General features: G+C 45.4%; 2 protein-coding genes across 5 annotated transcripts in view; one reads left to right on the forward strand and one right to left on the reverse strand.

Annotated features, from left to right (window-relative positions):
• LOC309335961 (acylamino-acid-releasing enzyme-like) overlaps nucleotides 1-1,711 on the forward strand; it is a 71,679-nt gene extending 69,968 nt beyond the window's left edge. The window contains exon 22 of the mRNA XM_081851293.1: nucleotides 1,600-1,711. Within this exon, the coding sequence (XP_081707419.1) occupies nucleotides 1,600-1,628 (29 nt within the window). The 3' untranslated portion in view covers nucleotides 1,629-1,711. The remainder of the gene's footprint in view (nucleotides 1-1,599) is intronic.
• Nucleotides 318-20,620, reverse strand: MST1 (macrophage stimulating 1). 4 transcript variants are annotated; one of them, XM_081851323.1, is made up of 18 exons: nucleotides 19,582-20,620; nucleotides 18,097-18,229; nucleotides 17,386-17,498; nucleotides 16,787-16,901; nucleotides 15,814-15,950; nucleotides 13,942-14,062; nucleotides 13,162-13,280; nucleotides 11,709-11,868; nucleotides 11,431-11,561; nucleotides 10,466-10,568; nucleotides 9,472-9,608; nucleotides 7,676-7,711; nucleotides 7,382-7,493; nucleotides 6,984-7,061; nucleotides 5,627-5,773; nucleotides 3,315-3,457; nucleotides 1,718-1,857; nucleotides 318-1,336 (listed from the first exon to the last, which is right to left on the reverse strand). In XM_081851323.1, the coding sequence occupies exons 1-18, from the start codon at nucleotides 19,631-19,633 to the stop codon at nucleotides 1,175-1,177; spliced, it is 2,139 nt and encodes a 712-aa protein (XP_081707449.1). In that variant the 5' UTR covers nucleotides 19,634-20,620; the 3' UTR covers nucleotides 318-1,174. The 4 variants fall into 4 exon arrangements, with proteins under 4 accessions (XP_081707449.1, XP_081707448.1, XP_081707450.1 ...); XM_081851322.1 differs by having other exon boundaries at nucleotides 11,709-11,871; XM_081851324.1 differs by having other exon boundaries at nucleotides 3,351-3,457; nucleotides 11,709-11,871; nucleotides 19,582-20,022.
• Between the last annotated feature and the right edge of the window lie 330 nt (nucleotides 20,621-20,950).

Here is a 20,950-nt window from a genome sequence, read left to right on the forward strand (position 1 = left end):
GGTATGCAACAATATTATTACTATACTATACTATACTTAGAGCCTTTTTTCCATTGGAAAAGTAAGTTACTTTGTGAGTTCCCAGGCACTGATAAGGTCAGCCATGCATTGAGCTTCAACAACGTTAGAGCATCATGCTTTGCATTAAGTATTGCCTGTACTCTGTTATTAATAGTTTCAGAGGAACTTTGAACTGCTTGTTCAACTTCAGAGTCAGGACTTTAAAAGAGGATTTCATTAATGGTTAAAAAAAACAGGTTACACAAAGCCTGAATAATGAAGCTTTCTTTCAGTGAATGAATTCTGACAAAAAGGAATGAATTATTACTATTAATTTATTACAAAGTTCTTTTTTAATGACATAATAATAATACCAACAATATGGAAACTTATTTTGTAACAAGACAGACAGACAGATGGAAGTTCTTAGGAAACTCGGTGCCTTGCTTAGTGGGGGATGCAGTGACATGGAGCCTGCGGTGTGGCCTCAGCCTATATGACAGTCCCTGGGAGGGAGAGAGGAAACCTTCCTTCAAAGAGATGGGAAAGTGTGTAAAAGAGCTACTGCAATGGGGTTGCTGCTGGAGAGAGCATGACACCATATTATTTGTTCAAACCTTCTGAAAGTGTGTGTTTCTGTATGGAAGGTACATAACCAATGTAAAAGCCTGACTTGAAATGGTTTTTAAATTAAATACACCTGGGATAGCTCAGGTTGTAGAGCATGAGACTCTGAATCTCAGGGTTGTGTGTTTGAGCCCCACATTGGGCAAAAAGATTCCTGCATTGCAGGGGTTGGACTAGATGATCCTTGTGGTCCCTTCCGACTCTACAATTCTGTGATACATGGGATTGTGTTGTGATGCATTCAAACAAATTACTACTGTATTGGTTTGGTGGTGTTTTGTTCTATTGATATACCTGTGATTCCATGATGACAGCTATTCCTGTAGAAGGAGAAGAAAAGTGTGCCTGGGTTATGGCAGCATTTGTTTCAAAAGCATCGCCTGTGTGTTCCAAAAGGGCAGGCTCAGCACAATGTTCCCCCAAAGTTCACAGCCTGGCTTGGAAAATGTCCCCCCATTTGGCAACACTGATCCTTATTAAAGGACCTCAAGGATGGTGATTGTGGAGGAAGGAAGACTTCATGAGGAGTTGGTTCCAGCCACACAGCTCAGCTCAACTTCATTACTTTGTTGATCCAGTCAACATAAAGGGAGACACGGATGAAGGTGGCAGGCTTCTCTTTGTGAGCGCAAACACGGTTGGGGGTGATCACCCCTTCCAACACCCAGCAGTCATGAGTCAAGCAAGCCAAGGGGCCTCCAAAGTCACGCTGCAGGTGTGAAGCGGAGAACAAAAGACAAATTCAGTTCAAACAAAAAATGGCTCAGTGCCTGTAGGGTAGAGCAACACCATCAAGGCACAAGAGATGGTTTTTCTTCTTCCTAGAATCTGCTCAAGTATTTATGTCTCCCCTTTCCCTGTCATGAGTTCCTTTCTTTGTGGATCCCCTCATCCACTTCTTCCCTCAGAGGACTGTTTCCTGGTACTGATCTTAACCTTTCTAGCCTTTTCCTAACCCTTCCCTCTCTGCAGGTCCCTCCTCCTCTTGGGAATCTACATGAGAAGCAGAAGGAGGATATGTGTCTCACCTCACATATCAGGGCACTCAAAGCAGCTCAGTTCAGCCCCTCACATACCCTGCCTTGCTTACCTCACAGGCTCCCACAGGTACGTTCAAGGGTGCCGTGCACAATTCACTCTCCTTCACACGGCCTCGAAGAGCCACATTGCAGTCTTGGTTGCTCATGATTGGCAGCTTGGCCACATTGAGGACATTTTCATTACCAGTTCCTGCATGGGGAGCAGAATCAGAGGCTTAGGACCAACGGTTGGGGGTCGCCCTGAGGGTGAGGGCAGTATCCCCCCCCCAAAAAAAACTTTGTTTATGGCTTGCAACCTGGGTAGGTGGGGGGTATGAAAGGAAAATTAGTGTGGAAGGAAAATTATTGGTTGCCTGTTTGGCTTCAGACCTATGATAATGGTGGGTATAAGGCTCCTGTTAGTGAGAGCCTGTCTAGGAGTCTCTGAACTACCCCAAGTGAGAGATGGGGGCAGGCTCCCTGGATACTTGAAGAGTCTCTCAGAACCACACTATGGGATGCAGGTATATTATACAATACTTTTTTTTTCTGTGTTTGGCAGTAGTCTAATTTTAAGGTGTTAACCTAATTTTAACTTTTGTATTGTTTTATACAATGTTGACTTTTTGTACTTATTTATTTGATATTATGGTTGTTTCTAATAATATTCTTAGAACTGTTATCCTTATTGCTCATTTGATATGCTGTGAGCCACTCTGGGCACAGACTCCTGGAAATATGGCATACGAATCAACAAATGGTGGTGAGGATGAACTGGCTTAGGCAACCTCCTGTATAGCTGGACCATGTCATGAGGGACACACTCTGTGAGGCAGGGTCAGTGAGTGGGTCCAGCATGCATCAAAGCTTTTTATTCGACTGGGGAACATAAGCTCTGTAGCTGATGTGGCAGAAGGAAGGAAAGTGAGAATAGATGGAATTAGAGAGTAGCCACTAAAGAAGTTCCTGGCAAATTGGAAGGGTGAGTGGCTGCCAGACCATGATTCTGTTTAGAGAATTGAAATGTGTGGTGTGTGGGGTTGCCTTTTAGAAAAGTTCAGAAACTACAGTTGGCCCAATATAAGACTACAATATTTCTAACTGGGACTGAGTGATTCAGTCATATTACTCCAGAATTTTGTTAGCTGCGCTAGTTCTCAGTCCATTTTCAGTCCCAATTCAAAGTGCCAGTATTAACCTTCAAAGTGCTGAATGGCTTAGGACCAGGTCAGATCAAAGATGGCCTCCTTCCACATTTATATACCTGGACCTTGAATGTTCTTCAGTGGCCTTTCTTCAGGTGCCCCCACCAAGTGAAGCAAGATGGCAGACTGCCTGGGGGAGGGGACTCCACAATGGTAGCACTCGGTTGTGAAGTGCCCTACTCAAAGAGACTCACCTGGTACCTTTGATATGATAAGTTAAGCACCAGATAAACACTTAAAACAAATTCCCAAATCTGAGGTTTTAGTGTCCTGAACCATTATTTATGTGCTGTATATTTTTATTATCTGCTTCTATTCTTATTTTAATATTGTTATGCTGCACACTCTTGTTTCAATGATACAAAATAAAAGAGAAAAATAAAAAACAGAGTCACCCAGATAACAATCTTACTGAGTGGCCTTGTATAAACATAGTAAATAAATAAAAAAATCATCTACCCACCAATTGTTCCCCAATACCCTTTTTCTGAGACTGTACCTCTGGTGTCTCCCCATCCTGCAATCTCACATATGGTGTTCGCAGGCACAATGTAACGCTCAGGGGGAAGACAGATCAGTGCCACACGCTGATTCAAAATTGCTGGCCTTCAGAAAGAAAGAAAGAGGCTATAAAACCACCAATATTCAAATAAGAGAGCCAAGATAATACCTTTGCAAGTTGCTGGCTGTGCCAGCGTCATGCCTGTGGCCGGCTGCTCATGCAACTGCAACGCTTACCGAACTTTTCCATGTATAAGTTAGGTTTTTTTTACTTTAAAATAAGGTTAAAAATCTGGGGGCGTCTTATACACGGATAGTGCATATGCCCATTTTCTAAATTTAGGGTCTCCAAAAGTAGGGGGAGTCTTATACATGGGGGCGTCTTATACACGGAAAAATACAGTCATTCTGTGTGTGTGGCAATAGCTTCTACACATAGCTATGAGCAGGGAGCAGATCCTGTAGGAGATGTCGTTGGGCTCCAGCTCCCATTAGCCACAGCTAGCATGACCAATGGTCAGGGATGCTGGGAACTACAGTCTGACCACTTCTGGAGGGCCATTCCTGGGTCAGGTCCATTCCTGATTTAAGTTGGTTCAGTTTCTGAGATAAGTTGGTTCAGTTTCTGAGAAAAGTTATCAGTAGAGGCAAAGTAGGGTTGGCTAGCCTTTCAAGAAGGGTGATGTAAGTAAGATTCCTACTTCTGGCAAGGGCTGTTGATGACCATTGAAGTTCCTTCTGTTGTGCTTCCATTATTCCATGGCATAAGAGCTTTGAGATATGGAGACAACCACACAACTCACTGAAATCCACTATAGGTGAGAATTACAATCGCACTTCCCTGGAACTCCCCAGGGAAGAAGAGTCTCAGAATTTGGCTTCCAGGAGAACATCACCGTTGCTAGGTCCAAGAAAGGGAGGTGCCTGTCAATCAGGCAGAGGAGAAACAACATCCTCAAAACCTAAAACTGCTGCTGAATTTAGCCTTGTCCTGGATATCCTGTCCCACCTGTTAAACACTCCTGTTGAAATCCATCCATCACATCACATCACTTTATCTTTCTCATCTGCCAACTCCCTCTTGCACATATCACTGCCTTCACAGGCTGCTCCCCTGAAGGCTATAGTTCTCCATAGAATGAACCACAGGAGTAGAATTCTAGCTGAAGATCAGAAGATGGTGTCCCAACTTCCAAGGTGGTAGGAGGCACTCTACACTTGAGCCATCATTTAGTGTTATGCACCTAGGCCAAGAGGCAAGCCAAACAAAAAAATATATTGGCGTCTACTATAATAATAATAATAGTGTGTGTGTATATATCTTTTGATGTAATAATAAAAAGTATCTGTTTTCTGTTAACCTAACACAAAAAGGAGCATAGGAAGCTGCCTTATACTGAGCCAGACCTTTGGCCTATGTAGCTCAGTTCTGTCTGCTTCAACTGGCAATGGGGTTCCAGACTGGAGTCATCCCAGCCCTATAGGGAGATGCCTGGGATTGAACTATGCATGCAGAACAGATGGCCCATCACTAAACTATGGCCCATCACTAAGCTATGGCCCTGCCCCTATTTAAAAATAACGGTTAAATGCCAAGACCCCCAAGATAAGAACAACTTGGCAGGCTGGTCCCCCGACCCCAGATTGGACTGTGGAATTGCACTGGCAGGTATGGAACACCCTCAGTCTTCCATGCACTGCTCAGTCCCACCTCATTCTGCTAAATGTGTGCATTTATGGGGGGTGACGGTCATCATTCCCTTTCCAAGACTTGAAGGTTTCACAGCATCCAGTTGGACTATCCAATGTCAATGAGGGTGGTCTCAAGAACCAATGTACACATATTCAAGAATGTGCAAGTGCAATGGGTAAATAGGATCCATCCACATCTTCAGACAGAGCTAGGGAACCTGAGGCCCTAGAACGATATCCAGGCCTCTCTATCTGGCCTCAAAACTCTCTGCAGTTCACACACACTCATTGGCCCTGCATCACACCACAGGTGTTTTTGCCTGCCTAGAATGTGTCATTGAATTCTGAGGGTGCCTCTTGCTTGTCTGGATAGGTGTGTGTAGAAAGTAGCCAGCTGTACAAAGATAGAATTTACATTTGTTGCTCTGCCCACTTTTGCCTCTGGAACTGTTTGCCACTGGCACATTGCCTGGAAAGGGATGCAGGCTGAAAAACATTCCCCACCCCTGTTTTAGGATACAAAACATGGAAGCCACATCCATTCTGTAGTAGACACAGAGCCCATCTCCAAAAGGCACTCACCTCTCCAGTTTCAGCATCACCAGAAGAGACTCGGAGGGGCCACACACAATCTTGGAGATGGGAATGGCCTGTTTGTCAGGGTCGTTGGGACCAGGGTTCCTAAAGAGTGTCCCAAGCCAGACTTGATAACCAGACAAGTCAGCTTCACTGCCAATAAGAGGAACACAGTTATCATAGGGGTCCAAAGATTGCAATCCTAAGTGGCAGCTTCCCTACTTGAGCTCCTTTATAAGTGTGTTATGACTGCACAAAGGAGAGGGCTTCTTTGGTGTTAGCATCCCAACTCTGGAACATCCTCCTCAGGTAGGCTTGACTGGCTTTGACATTACAGTCGTACTTTGGCTCCTGAACACCCTGGGAGTTGAACATTCTGGCTCCCGAATGACCAAGAACCAGAAGTGAGTGTTCTGGTTTTCAAACTTTTTTTGGAAGCCAAACGTCCGGTGCAGCTTCCACTATTGTTTCCGACACGCCTGAGCAATCAGGAACCAATCGGATGCCACACCTTAGTTTCCGAACTTTTCAGTAGTTGAATGGACTTGCGGAACGGATGCTCTTGTCTTTCCAGACATTTTACATTTGTTTATAGTTTACTTTTTGGTTTTAGCTGTTGCTAACAGAGGTCACAGCAAAAGCCTATTAAGACAAGCCATACTTTTTTTTAAAAAAAATGCAGTTTGCAGCTTCCTCCTTTGAAAGCAAACGTGAAATGGATTTACATTTCCTGAATGCAACTCTGGGACAGGAACTGAAGCTGCTGTTGACTGGGTGCTTTAAATGAGCTGTGCTAGCTTCTGCAAACCACGTGCCCTTTGGATATTATGGACTACAACTTTCCTCAGCCCTAGCCAGCATGGCTGACTGGAGTTGTAGTCCAAATCATCAAGAGTTGGGGAAAGCTGAGCTAGGGTCTTTCTTTACCCAGGGCATTCCTCCCCCCCCCCCCACCTTTGCAGAGGCTATTTCCATCTAGGATAAATGACTGGCCAACAGTCAATGGTTTCAGCAAGGTGGCCCCTCAGCAATTTCCTGTGCAGTATGAGGAATTAGGCTCTGCCACAAAACAACAGTACAGTGGTACCTCGGGTTAATAACTTAATTCATTCCGGAGGTCCATTCTTAACCTGAAACTGTTCTTAATCTGAGGTACCACTTTAATGGGGCCTTCCGCCACTGCCGCGTGATTTCTGTTCTCATCCTCAAACAAAGTTCTTAACCTGAGGTACTATTTCTGGGTTAGTGGAGTCTGTAACCTGAAGCGTCTGTAACCTGAGGTACCACTGTACTGCCTTTCCCAAGGGGCACCAGAAGGAGATAGCGGAGGAAAACTCAGAGGAAAACCAGATAAAATGCTTACCAGGAAGAGAAGCACTGGCGTGTGCTAATGACCCACTGCTCATTCACCAACGATCCTCCACAGAAGTGGACTAATTCCCTGTAAGACATATAATACAAAAAAACCGATCAGCTTGCCAGCCTGCTGCTGAGAACTTTCCCTTTTGCAGTGCTTTCATTGCTTGGAACACACAGTGAGAGATGAGTAACGAAGATGAAGGATAAATGAAATGAGGCGGTATCACAGGGCTGAAATCTCCCCTTGAAGCCATTGGATTACTGAGGTGGCTCTTTTCCCATCAGTGCTTCCTGCTGGACAGATTCACTCTGATTTCTTCCCCATAGCAGATTTGTCCAGACCATTGAAAACTTTTCATCTTCCTTATGGAACTCTACCACCAGCATTCGTATACTTCTCACCGATTGCGGATGCTGACCGTCCAAGGCGAGTTCCCAGGTCGCCCGCCCACAATACGAGCCCGAAGCTGCACTCGTTCGTCCCTCCTGCCACATTGGTCAAAGACCACGTTATCTGCAACCAGGAATGTGAGAGCGAAGTCAGGCACAATGCTCTCGGTGGTTAAAAGCAAAACAAGAGATTTCAACTTCCAAAGCTTGTTGGCAAAGTCCAGGTTCCCCAGCCCAGCTGCACTCCCTTCTCATCAGAACTGCCTCCTTTCCAACTGTCACAGGCATCAGGCACAGGAGACTTACCCGGGTTCAGCAAGTTGGACAGCTTATTATCACCGGCTAAAAAGAGGAAACATAGGGCTGGTTTACATGTGCAAACACAACACTTGCTTTCTGTACACCATTTGATTATTATATACTTCAGGGCTGGTGAACCTGCAGGCCAAATCTATCCTGCCAAGTCTCTGCAGGTGGCCTGCCAGCCCTCAGTAAAACTGGATGCCCCATCTCAACTCTATGCAAGAACAGGGCAATTTTAATCTACTCATACTTAGGAATAGACCACACTAATCCCCATCACAGCAATGGGCTGAGAGAAGAAGTTAAATCCTTCGAAGACAGAGGTCCTCTGGCTGGGACGGGACGATATGGGATTGAGGGGGCAACTCCCATCTCTTGCGGGGGTGCAATTAGTGCCAGCACCGTCCGTTAAGAGTTTGGGTGTAATCTTCGATACCTCCCTCTCCATGGAGGCGCAGATTGCAGCTATAAAAAGGCGGCATTTTTTCATCTCCGCCAAGCTAAGCAGTTGGCTCCTTACCTCTCTCGCCCTGACCTAGCCACTGTGATCCATGCGACGGTCACCTCCAGACTGGATTATTGTAACTCGCTCTACGTGAGGCTGCCCTTGAGACTGACCCAAAAACTCCAGCGGGTGCAGAATGCCGCAGCGAGACTCCTTACGGGGTCTTTGCTGCGAGATCACATTCATCCGGTGCTATACCAGCTGCACTGGCTCCCGGTGGAGTACAGGATCAGGTTTAAGGTGCTGGTTTTAACCTTCAAAGCCCTATACGGCCTAGGACCCTCGTACCTACGGGACCGCCTCTCCTGGTATGCCCCACAGAGGAACTTACAGTCTTCAAATAAAAACATCTTGAAGGTCCCAGGCCACAGAGAGGTTAGGCTGGCCTCAACTAGAGCCAGGGCTTTTTCAGCTGCGGCTCCAACCTGGTGGAACGCTCTGTCACAAGAGACAAGGGCCCTGCAGGACTTGACATCTTTCCGCAGGGCCTGCAAGACAGAGCTGTTCTGCAAGACAGAGCTGGCCTTTGGTCAGGGCACAGCCTGACTCCCTCCTTTGGCAATCTTTACAAAACTTTAGTTTATGGTTGCCATCAATTTTGATTTTAATTAATTTTTATAATGTTTTTATAATGTTGCACTGTTTTAGTGTTGTTAGCCGCCCTGAGCCCGGCTTCGGCCGGGGAGGGCGGGATATAAATAAAATTTACTATTATTATTATTATTATTAAATTTCTCCTTGCTGCTGTATGTTGCAATGGGATGATTTGTCCAGCACAGCACTAAGCTGTGGGAAGAGGTTTAATGCTGATCAACTCCGTAATGGAGAAATTGTCCTGCTTCAATGCTAAACTGAGAAGAATGGTTTAACTCTCTCCTCTCAGCCCAGTGCTGTTAACAGGGTGATTTTAATCTCCAACCACATGCAATCTTCTATCACATGTGATCATTTTTGCATGTTTTGGAATGCTGAAACAGAGCAACAGTGTGCTTTACAGGCCTTCTTCAAAACAGGTGTAGGGGGTCAAGCTGGGGTTTAAAACCTGAAATACAGAATGTGTGTGTCAAATGTTATTCCAATATCAAAATGCCCAAGGGGGTTGCTGTGTTGCAGACAAACCTACAAACTAACCAATATAGAACAGGCAAGGTAAGCCAAAGGCTTCACTCCATAGAGTGCACAAAACAGCTGGCAGGGGTCGCAAGTTGCCCACTATTGGTAGAACTGACCAGGACAGGGGGGTCATGTTCATCATGACATTGGCCTAACTCTCAACATTGGCTCAGAGACTCACCACATGGCTTAATAGCACAGTAATCAAACTGAGTTTTCTGATCCATGGTGTAGCACCAGGGGCCATGGCTGTCATTGTCAGGGTTACGGCAATAATTTTCTTCAAGATGCACAGTGGGGAACATGACAGGGAAGACCCTAGGAGAAAGAAAGGACAACCATCCCTTCAGCACATGAACACTTGATTGCCTCTTGTTCCCTAAATCCCCAAGGCCTATCTGGAAGAATTCCTTGTCATGCAACAGATACCCTACTTTCAGTTATTTGTTGTGGTTGATTCAGACATTTGGGAGCACCTGCATTGAGCAGGTATTTGCATTTCCCAGCATACAAATGACAATATTTATATTGTCAGGGGGTGTGCAATTCTTTCCCCACAGCTAGTGATACCATCTCAAATGTAATTGCACAAGCAACATAACATAATGTGCACTAGGCAGAAGGGGTTAATTTTTGTATGTTTTCTTCTTTTCTTTAGAATAAAAGCCAAGCTAAGCCACTCATATGTGGAAGCACCGACTCAGGTAGTTATCCGCAATTTTTAAAGTGATAAACACTGGCAAGGCTACAACATCCCACTCCAATATCCCATTTTGTGGAGCTTCTCATTTTATTTTATTTTTCAAATTTAGTTCTTTGAGGGCTGTGTACTCCTTTCTCCAGTGCTAGTACAGATTCCCCCCACAATAAGACAATCCCTCTTCCTCACTGTTGCTACACAGGGATGTGGTATGGTGCCGAGTGTACTGATTCTGTACCAATACAGTGCTGGCAGGTTCAGGTAACCTGAAACATTAAAAATGACAAAGAAGTGCACTTTATTTTACTCTATTCTATCCCCCCCATTTATTTTGGGGATGTACAGGGCTTACAGGTTTGGGGAAAGGAATTGATGGCTAGGCCCCAAAATCCGGGGGGGGGGGAGGCTCTTTACCTTCAGAACTCATATGGATGAGGGCAGAAATTTTCATTAGGACAGACCATCACATACTCACTGTGGTTTGTGAGGTGACTGCTCTTTCCACTTCTGGCAAGTGATTCCCTTCCGGGTTTTACTAACGGTGCCTCGATATTCGACTCCATTTCCATGGTAACAGTCTGTGAGGACAAATGACCCACCTGAGTGCCATTGCCTACTATACACTTCAATATCATCTCTAACACAGCAAACCGTAAGGATATAAAAACAGCCTGGTGGATCAGGGCAATTATCCAGCTAGTCCAGCCTCCTGTTCTCACAGGGGGTAACCAGATGCCTATGAGGAGCCAAGGAAGCCATCCCTGTTGTTGTTGCTGTTGAGCCACCCTGAACAATTAATCAGCAAACCTGGCAACCTCACTGTTTACCTGCTAACTCTAGGTCATTTATGAACAAGATAAAAAGCACAGGTCTGGATACTGATCTTGGAGGGACTCCACTTTCTCCATTGGAAGAACTTTTCCATAATTCCCACTCACTGCTTCCTGTTTCTGAACCAGTTATTGATCCACAAGAAGACCTCTAAAAAGGAGACTCAGCATCACGGGCCCCGGTGCCGTTGCTTTGCGAAAGTCAATTGCAACCGAGAGTCAAGTGTCAGCTGGACCACTTCTATCTGTTTGCTTCTTGGCATTTCCAAAGAACTCAAAAAGGTTCGTGAGGCAGGTCTTAGCCTTACAGAGGCCATGTTGGTTTGACTTCAGCAAGACTTGCTCTTTTATATAGTTAGGTGATTCTATGCTTGGTAGCTGTAAACTTGGAAACCTCCATTGCAGCTCTGTCAAACCCTCCAATACCAAATCACATACAAAAGCTTTTTTTATGGTGCTATAATATAATATAATATAATATAATATAAATTATAATATTTTATATTATATTGGCACTACCCAGACTTGAATAGAAAGAGAAAAGAAAGAATCACTGTTGAAAGGATCCCACTTGATCCCAGCTCATCATACCAGTCCATCCAGCTCTCACCTTCTGTCTGCACATCCTCAGCACAGCGTTTGATCTGCAAGCAAAAGGCCGTCCTCATGTTGGGGAGGCTAGTGAAACACCAAGGGGCCTCTGAGCCATCCGGATTCCGGCAATAATTCTCCTTAAGGCCCCTAGATATTGCAAGACAGAATATCAGCAGCTTCCTCACCTGCCCACAGAAGCACCAAAAGACTCCTATCTGGGCTCAACTTGCACCTGGAACTTCTGGGAACTGGGCAAATTCAAGAATCCCTCCATGTTGCTGAATAAGGACCTACTTGCACTCATATTTCTCAGGCAGGAAATGGTGACGGTGAGGCATCTGAGAGTCCCAGCGTTGGCAGGGGATTCCCGTTGCAGTGATGTTCACTTTGCCTCGATAGTCTTCTCCTTTCATTCTGAAGCAGCTGGTTGTAGACGGGAGGTGTTGGCGCTTCTCTACTTCCAGGTGTGGAAAAAGGAAATCAAAGCCACAATTATTTCAAAAACCAATGTTACCACACCAATATAGTAGCATACATCATAAATAAGACAGAAAAAACATAGCTACAAAACTAATTCTAAACACACTTCAAAGGCCTTGTGAAACAAAATTTCAAGTTACTCATTTGTGGGAGAGGGTTGCAGCTGAAGTTTCAAAACTGATATTTTACGTATGTGCTTACATTCTGGATGTTTTTTAAATTAATGATGATCAGTTTCAGAATTGATTTTTAGACTTTCAAGACAGCATTATACAGACTTCACAGGAAAATGCAGATTTGTGTGCATCACCCGTTTTGGGAGTGGAAGTTTTGGGGTCAGAGGTTGCATGCATCAGGTAGATGCTGAGGTGAAGATAAATGGGAATTTTTCACCTTGGGCACCTGTGCATATTTAATCACCTATAGCTGAGTCCCTGCTAAGTGAATTTAGGATTGTTCAGTGTGAGTTTCTACGGACATTTGCACACTCCCCTTGAGAGCAAACATATCATTGCCAAAGCTCATTGTCACTGGCTCTTGTGTGGACCTTGGGTTAAAGTGGGCCCAATCTTCTCTATCGAACTGAAAGGGAAAGAGGTGTCTGTTGCTAAATGGCTGCTCTGCCCGCTCCCTTTTCATTCCATAAGAACACTTTGTACTCCCTGTCCTCGCACATCAGCAGGTGAAACAAGCCCAAAATTTCTTGGCTCTCAAGTCACTAATAACAGTAGTGGTGACAATGCCACCTCAGAGGGTGAGCAGAAGAGGGAAACCCAGCAGGCAGGGGTCAACCTGCTGATTTTTTCTTAGGAACAGATTTCACTCAGTAGCATACCCTTTAAGACAATACTCTCCCTACTGTTGCTATCAGGTGGACCCTGAAATCAGGAGTGGAGAAAGGGGGGTGCGGTGGGGGCGGATTGACCTGGGTATCACCACTGAGGGAGGTGACAAAATGCCAGATGGCACTCACCGCAGGGCCTGCAATGCGCCCGAGCCACGCGTCTCTCCTGGGAATGACTGGGTGGCTTGGGTGCCCACAGGCTCCAAGCTACCCCAAGCGGTCCGCCTGCCGCCTCCGCCTCTGCTGTAGGGCAGCTGAGTGGGAGGAGGCAAGTAGACTCCTGGGAGGCCCCACAGAGCATCCTGGCCTGGCTGGCCCTGCCCCGTGGGCAGCTGGCCCCGCTCCTGGGTGCAGGGCACACACATCGCCCCAGGCGCCCAATCGGCTTGCTCCGCCACTGCCTGAAATCTCAGGAGGACTTACTGCATTTCCGAATGTGGCAATATTCTCGCTCCTTAGTTGGATCTGTTGTGTAACACCAAGGACGCTCAGAACTGTCAGGATTACGGCAGTAATTGTCATCTAGGTCTTTATCATGGTATCTTTAAGCAGCAGGAGAGAGAAGAAGGATGTGTGTGAAACCATGTGCACATTGTTTCTATTTTCACTTGCTCCTACAGCAAACCACGATTTGCACCTCCTGCAAATCTGTCCTATTTGAATATGTCCCATCCGATATGCACACATTTCACTGGATGTCAGGACTGGATATCCCCCACTCTGAACAAAGGAGAGATGCAAATAGCTTCTCCTTCTCAACAAGCACCACGGTGGCTGGTGTAGGCACCTTTTTCCATTGCGGGGGCGGGGGGCATGCCCACACCTTTTCCTCTCCTCTTTTAATGTGGGAACCATTTTGTGCTATGCAGACACTCTACAAAGCAGCCATTTTGTGACCAACAATATTTTCTCAAAATTCCAAATGCGCCCACTGGCCAATTTCTGTTACGGGCCTAGTAGTTCACTGTGAGGCACCAACGTAGCTTGTGGCAGATTCATAGCTGTCAACATTTTCCTTTTTTTAAGGGAAATTCCCTTATTCTGAATAGGATTCCTCGCAAGAAAAGGGAAAAGTTGACAGCTATGGGCAGATTCCCACGTCTGCCAAAAAGCTCCATAACGAGGGGCTCCTCAGTCACTTTATGATGTGAAATGTCCCTACCCTGCCCTTTAATATGTTTCCTAAGGACTGGAACTTAGTACTTGTTTGGCTGGTATGGGTGCCTGTGAGGGTGCTGCAGGTCCCAGCGTTGGCACTCTCTGCCAGACTCAGTGTGATCCACGAAGCCACGATAGTCCTCCCCATTACAGGACAGACACGCAGCTGTAATTCAAAGACAGACAGAGAGAGTCACTGCAGAATAAAGCCTGCTCAAGCCTCACCTGACACCTCAGCTGGAAAGGTGAAGAGAGGACACATTCTGCAAAAGTTACTGGCATGAGCAAACCCCAGAAGACACGAGCAGATGAGAAAAACCTGAGCAAGCAAAGTGTGCCCCAGGCAGCTGGTTTGAGGTATCCTGAAAGGGCAGTAAAATATACTTGGAGTTGTGTAGTGATTTCATGCTCCTTATTGCAGCTCGTAAACAGTGAATGAATTTCCACCGAAAACCTCAGGCTTTACATACATTATTTGCACAATGGGTCCCCTGTGATTGGCTGACTCTGCTTCCCTCCTGGAGCCTGATTGGGCTGCTCCTGCAGGCCTATCGGTGGTTGCATTCTAGAATCCTACCAGCCTAATTGGCTGATTAACTTCCTCCTGAGGCCTGATTGGGCTGCTCCTGCAGGCCAATCAGGTTGTTGCGTTCTAGGGTCCCACCTGCCTATTGTTCTAGGATCCAAGCTCAGTACATAACAGGCAGCAAAAGTGATTGGTAAGTTCTTTAATTTACTACAGCAGGGAAAGGGAAAAGCACTTGTAGGGTTTTCTGCCTCAAGTGCCACAATCAGTTGGCCGCCCATGGCTCTTAGGCATGTTGACTTGATCTATTGCTCCACCTTAGGCAGCAAAATGTCTTGGGCTAGCCTTGTCAGCAAGCACCGATACCAATGCAAGGCAATGTGAACGTACACATAGAAAGAGAAGACACCAGGCAACTTGAGCAGAGGCCAAACAAGCAAGATCAGTCGGAGACAAGATATGAGACTCCTGAAACCTAAGCAGATATCAGACAACACAAGCAAAGCAAGCTGACAAGAGCCAGCATGCAGTGAGATGAGAGAGGACACCAGACTGGACGTAGGTTGATAACCATCAGCGCCATCTCACACAAATAAACACGCAGAGACAGCAGGCAATGCCAGACATCAGACAGAAGCAGGTCTCAGTATCATTGCACCATATTTAACCTTAATGCTTCTTGCATGTTGCTTCAAAATCTGCAGCAGATACCGTACAACTAGCAAGACTAAATTTCGAAGGGGGAATTCACGTCATCTTCAGTTATAGACAATCAAATTAAAATAACTGAGCAGTGTCCAACTAAGGTTTATGCAGAACAGGCCCATTAAAATTAATGGACCTAGCTTAGTCATGATCATTGATTTCAGGAGGTCTATTCTTGAGTAAAATACAACTCATTGTTTGCACAATCACAGCAAGCTGGCGCTGGCCCAGAAAACATGTCCTCCTGATCCACAATATTGTGTTCCCATATGGCAATCATGGGCTCAGCATAAAGGGGGAACAAAAGTCCAGACTAGCTGTTTTCATTACTGACTCTGAGGAATTCTACCTGGGTTAGTGCTAGTCAGAGACAAGATCTTGGGCTAGTTCTTGGAGTTAATTAAAAATGATGTTGGAAGAGGCTTCACTTTATTTGAAAATCCCACTGGCGGCTTTCACCTGAAAGGCTACAATATTGGGTCCATTTTTCCAAAATTATTGCAGCATTGAACCTGGCAATACCAGTGCTTCAAATGACATTTTTGTCCTTGAGATATTTGAAACTGAAACCTGAGTAGTGCAAATGCGTATTTGCCAATAATTGTAACTTTGTGAATAATTTTGTGAGATTAGTCGGTGGCTCAGCGAGTGAGTGGTATGCAGGTTTCTCAAGCCAATCTACATACCATTTTCACATTTCTTGATGCCACAGCTTTGGTGCCGGGTTGTAGGGTCAGTTGTGTAGCACCAGGGGCCATGCCCATCATCATCAGGATTTCGGCAATAATTTTCTTCCAAACCATTATATCGTGATGGGGAAAACCTTACAGAACAGAGGCAAACTGTCAGGCTCAGGCAAATGCTCCAAACCAAAAGGATCCTTTTAGCAATTAATCTAGAACTCTCTGCAAAAAATCAACCCTCTGTTTTATTCAAACAGAAACCTCAATTTTGAAGCCACAATTAATTAAAACAAAAGTTAAAATACAGTTGTACAAGTAATTAAAATACAGTTTGCCCTGACAACAGTCCAGCAATCAGCACAGTCAATCCATTCACTTTCAAAGGCTTCTTTGAATATGAAGGTCTTAACCTGCTGACAGAAGGATAACAAACAACTCCCATCATCCCTGATCGTCATGCTGGCTAGGACTGATGGGAGATGGAGTCCAACAACATCTGGAGGGCCACAGGTTCCCTACTCCTGCTCCTGGTCCTGCAATGTTCAACAATGGACATTTCTTAACTCATCTAACACACACAAGCCCTGGGAAGAAATAATAATAATGATGATGATGATGATGATGATGATGTATTTTTATACCCCACCCATCTGGCTGGATTTCCCCAGCCACTCTGGGTGGCTCCCAACAGAATACTACTACTACTACTACTACTACTAATAATAATAATAATAATAAGGCGACAAAACATCAAATGTTAAAAACTTCCCTAAACAGGGCTGCCTTCAGATGTCTTCTAAAAGTCAGATAGTTGTTTATTTCCTTGACATTTGATGGGAGGGCGTTCCCACAGGACGGGCGCCACTATCAAAGGGTACAGTAGGACCATGTTCTCACTATTTACACTGCACCTGTATTATGTTGTTGTTTTAAGGATTTCTATTTCACTCTTACTTCGTCCCTCATAAAGATTTACCTGTGGTCGTGCGGAGTCTTTTTGCCCCAATGTTGACAGGTTTTCCCCTTCTCAGTCACCGACTGGTTCCCTCTGTAGCTTGTCCCATTTCCCATGATGCAGCGCCTTATGTAACCTGCGGAAGGGAGAGATGATAAGTGATGGGAGATACTCATAAAGCTCATGCACAAAGGCACAGGACATCTGAGCACAGCAGAGCAGTGTAACTGGACTTCTGTCCTTTGATAAATTCCAAGGTGGCATGACACAAGCGGATTAGCATAGAGCAAACGTTAGTTGCCCCCTCATTTTCCCATACTCCACAAAAACATGTGGGGGGTTCTTAATGGGTATTTTAACTCTCAGCCCCCACCCTGGCCTGCTCCTGGCTGCCCACGGTCATCTCCCTCTTGACCTGCTTAAGTCAGTGCTCTCACTTACAGCTCACCCAATCATTGAACAACTTTTGTTCTCCAAATTGCAGCAGAGTCATTTCTCTGTCTCAAAATAAATACATCTGTTGACTGAGGGCCCCCCCCCCAGAACATATTTCCATTGCACATTTGTGATGATTCCTCACATTCCCCTTCTTTGCAAAGTTCAAGTCCGCCCCATCCTACCTTTTTTCTGGTAGAGGTCATAGTGGACATTCCTCTGCAACTGAGTGTGGGGTGTATTCTGGGTGAAATTCAGCAGCTGACATCGATTACTGTGCAAGTTGTAGTGAAAGGCTCTGGAGGAGCAACACAACAGCAGAATATTCATTGGCCCAGAAAAGCAACCAGAATATCCCATATCCTATTTTGGCATTTGCTTCTATATACAACAGATTCCCAGTTAGCTTCTGCTTTCTATTGTTATGTGAATTCTATCTTGGCCGCCTCCTCATACCTCTGCTAATAATAAGCATAAAGTCTTATTGTGTTCATAAATTATTTCGGCAGTCCTGACAGCAACTATGTATGGTAAGTCAATATAATTCCTATATTCCAGCTGTGAAGGTAGGGATGCTGAAGCTGAGATAGCAGCTTCCTGAAGGCCACCAAGGCTAGATAAGCCAAAGACCTAGGTTTTAATTTTGTTAGATTTCTATCCTGCCTCCCCGCCCCCGACCACCATGGAAACTAAGGCAGTCTACCAGTGATTCTCAAGTGGCCTCCCCATGCAGGCACTGACCACCAGACCCAGACCTGCTGAGCTTTAGCAAGGTGGTGGCCTTGCGTGCCTTCAGACCATCTCCTGGGACCAAAGGCAGGTCCTTCTGTTTATCCCTGTATGATTCTGTAGTTCCTGTGCCCTTGTGCACCCAGTGTTCTGGCTTTGCCTCTTACCTGCAGTCAAGCCACAAGACACAACCCCGTGCACACTCTTCTAAGGCCTTGGGCTGCTCCGCCCTCTGGTAGGACAAATGGATTAGCTTAGTCGCTTTTAGTTTCTGGAAGTCATTCAGAGGAGAACGCTGGCCTGGAAAGACATTTTTAAAATGCACATTGCTCTGGCCCCTTGAAAAGAATCCAGAATCCAACCAGCTCCAGAAGATGCAGGGCACAATCCAGAGAAACAAGCAAGCAAGCAGGGCTTCTAACACTTAAGATGTTATCACCTAGCAGTTTGTGAAGCCAGGGAGTAAGGAACAGTTTTGGAGCTGGGGATGGAGAAATCTGTCAATTTTGGTTTCCTTCCATTTCTCATTTTTTCCAATCTTAAATTCTGTTCTCATTTACACATTGCTTTACATTTTTTTTAAAAAAAGAAAAAATCATCTGCAAATTTCTCATAATATACACAGTTTTGGAAAGCAATTTCTCCTGACGTAATATTAATGTTATTTTTGATTAATATGTGCGGGGGTTTGCACACTTTAGTTGAGTACATGCTTTTTTTGCATGCATTAGCTATAGAACTGCATTGCCAAATTCAGACCCACTGAATGTTGGTGATGAATCTGTCAAAGGCTCTTGAGCCCTGCCAGGGGAGAGAGGGAGGCAGAGACACTGCCTAGAAGTTGGGCCAGATTCAACTCAGGTGTTGCTCTAGCTGGAACCAGTGCAACAAGTCCCACCAGCACTATGGGGCTGTTCCCCTCTCTCCTCCCTCCGTGTGCCTCCACGCCCCCTCTAAATCAGCTCTGGTAGGTGAGGGAGTCTGGAGAAGCCCCAAAGCAGGGCATGGAGGGAGGAGAGGAGAGATTGTTCTATCTAGCAAACAGAAATACCTGCACAGATGAAACAACCACCTTAGCGCAATTTTGAGTTCCACCCATTGTGTTTGCTCTTAGCAATTGCTTCTTGCTTGCTTATCTAGAGCTCTGAGGGGACATGAGAGATTGGGATAGCAAGAGTTGGGAGGAAGACAAGCTCTTTCTCACTCTGCTCAGATTGTGTGCTTCAACAGGACTAGAGGCTCTTCCAGACAGCCTGCTTATTGAACATCCATTCCAATTCACATGCACAAAGCTTACACTGTGGTTAATGTTTACTGAGCATTTGTTTTTGATTTGCTCATGGGGAATTATACAACCACACATGCAGAATTCACCATTTGCTTGAAGTGTTTATAAGTCTTCCTGTTAATCAAGTGTTTGTTCCAAACTTTTCAGCCTGTTTCCCCATCACTTTCCAAACCACAAGGGATTTGTCACACTAGAGCACTTTAATCCACGGTAATCATGCAAACCAAAATTTCCAGTATAGAACTGAATCCGTCCCATAAAATACTGACAGTTCGGAGGCAGCCCAGAGTGGAAGCACCTCACCAGGAATTCTTACCCACCTCTAGTCAGCATATACTCAGAAATGGGAGAGGAGGTTTCTTACCTGTGCTGAAGGTACAGCCCAACAGAAGGACCAGAGCGCCCACGGCCTGCATGATTCCCACCGGCAGCACCAGCCTTCCCAGCTTGGCTAAATGGATCTGCCAGCTGGGCTGTGCACACAGGAATATCCCAGCAGGAAGCAAAGGCACAGAGCCCCCCTGACCCCACTGGCCAAATATTTACCCAGAGCTCACGTGTCAGGAATAATTCTGGAGGAGGGAGAAGTTTAGAGGGCCTGGGGTACAGTTGCTCATGGGAGACTTATCTGAGTGGACCGCCTTAAGTACCTCTCCACTTTTTCTTTCCCAGCTCCTTCAACCAGTGGGCTGGCACCTTCCCCAGGTCCCAGCTGACACAAAACACTCAGAATATTTTGTTTTTAAAAAATCAGTATGATGCAATGTCAAGTTAGGAAATTGCTCCCACCCAGTCCGAGCTGGCCCTGACTCAGGAGCCTTCCCCTTCCTGTAAGTGGCCTGATGGGTGCTACGCCCCACATTCTCAGAAACCCTCCCCAGTGAACAAGCCTCAACGGAGGAAAAAGCTTAAAAAAAGAAAGAAGAAACAGTCAGCGCAGAGTGAAGATCAAGAGCCTATGGAAACTGTTTGCAAGGTTATAACTGGAACTTCAAGCCGAGGGCAGCCACATCCACAAAGGGGTAAAAGAAGGCACTTCGGAAGAGCAGAATCCCTAAAGGAGTGGGCAACAGAGCAAAAGAGAGACTTACAAGGAAGTGCACAGCCTGGGGGCACAGAATGAGGATGCGCACCTTAAATGGATCAAAGCTCTATGTTCTTTAGGCCGTATCTGAAGAAAAGCAGTACCTGCTGCTTTCTGCCTACTATGCAGCTTTAAAGGCATGTGGCCAGGAAACCAAGGTCCACTGGGAAACTGCTGTTTACACACCCACATCATGCCAAAGTAGAGACCAACTTGGTCCCATCCCTTGGCCAGAGAGGGAGCAGCTGCAGGGAGCTTGCTTCAACCTTACGTGCTAGACGAAAGCTCTTATTCAAACTTATTTGAAATAACACTTATAAGAAATAAGAAATAGTGTCTGAATTTAGTTTTTTTCCTTGTCCTGCCCGATCCCTTTTCCTTTTGGGCTGCGTCTTTTAGACTGAAAGTTCAAGGGTGTCTTCTTATGATTGTTGTAAGCTGCTCTAAGAGCCCTCTAAAAAAAAAGAAGAGCAAAGTAAAAATACTTTTTAAAACAAGCAAGCGAATGGGGGTGCTGCCAAGAAAATGTGTGGCTATTTACACAGTCTAGGAACAGAGAGGTTATTGCTGAGAGTATGTTGATTTGGAAAATAGATATCCCAACCAATTTTGTTTCCTTGAATGTATTTGCATACACATTAATCAAAAC

Source organism: Podarcis erhardii, assembly GCF_964252035.2.
Source record: "Podarcis erhardii genome assembly, chromosome: 2".
In the NCBI taxonomy this organism is placed as follows: Eukaryota; Metazoa; Chordata; class Lepidosauria; order Squamata; family Lacertidae; genus Podarcis; species Podarcis erhardii.

Coding starts and splice junctions, on each gene's coding strand:
- MST1 (XM_081851322.1), bottom strand. CDS start 19,633: ATGCAGGCCGTGGGCGCTCTGGTCCTTCTGTTGGGCTGTACCTTCAGC. Junction 10,569..11,430: donor TGAGGATGTGCAGACAGAAG/GTGAGAGCTGGA, acceptor TTGTCCTCACAG/ACTGTTACCATGGAAATGGA. Junction 1,858..3,314: donor AGGGTATTGGGGAACAATTG/GTGGGTAGATGA, acceptor CTCCCCATGCAG/GAACTGGTAATGAAAATGTC.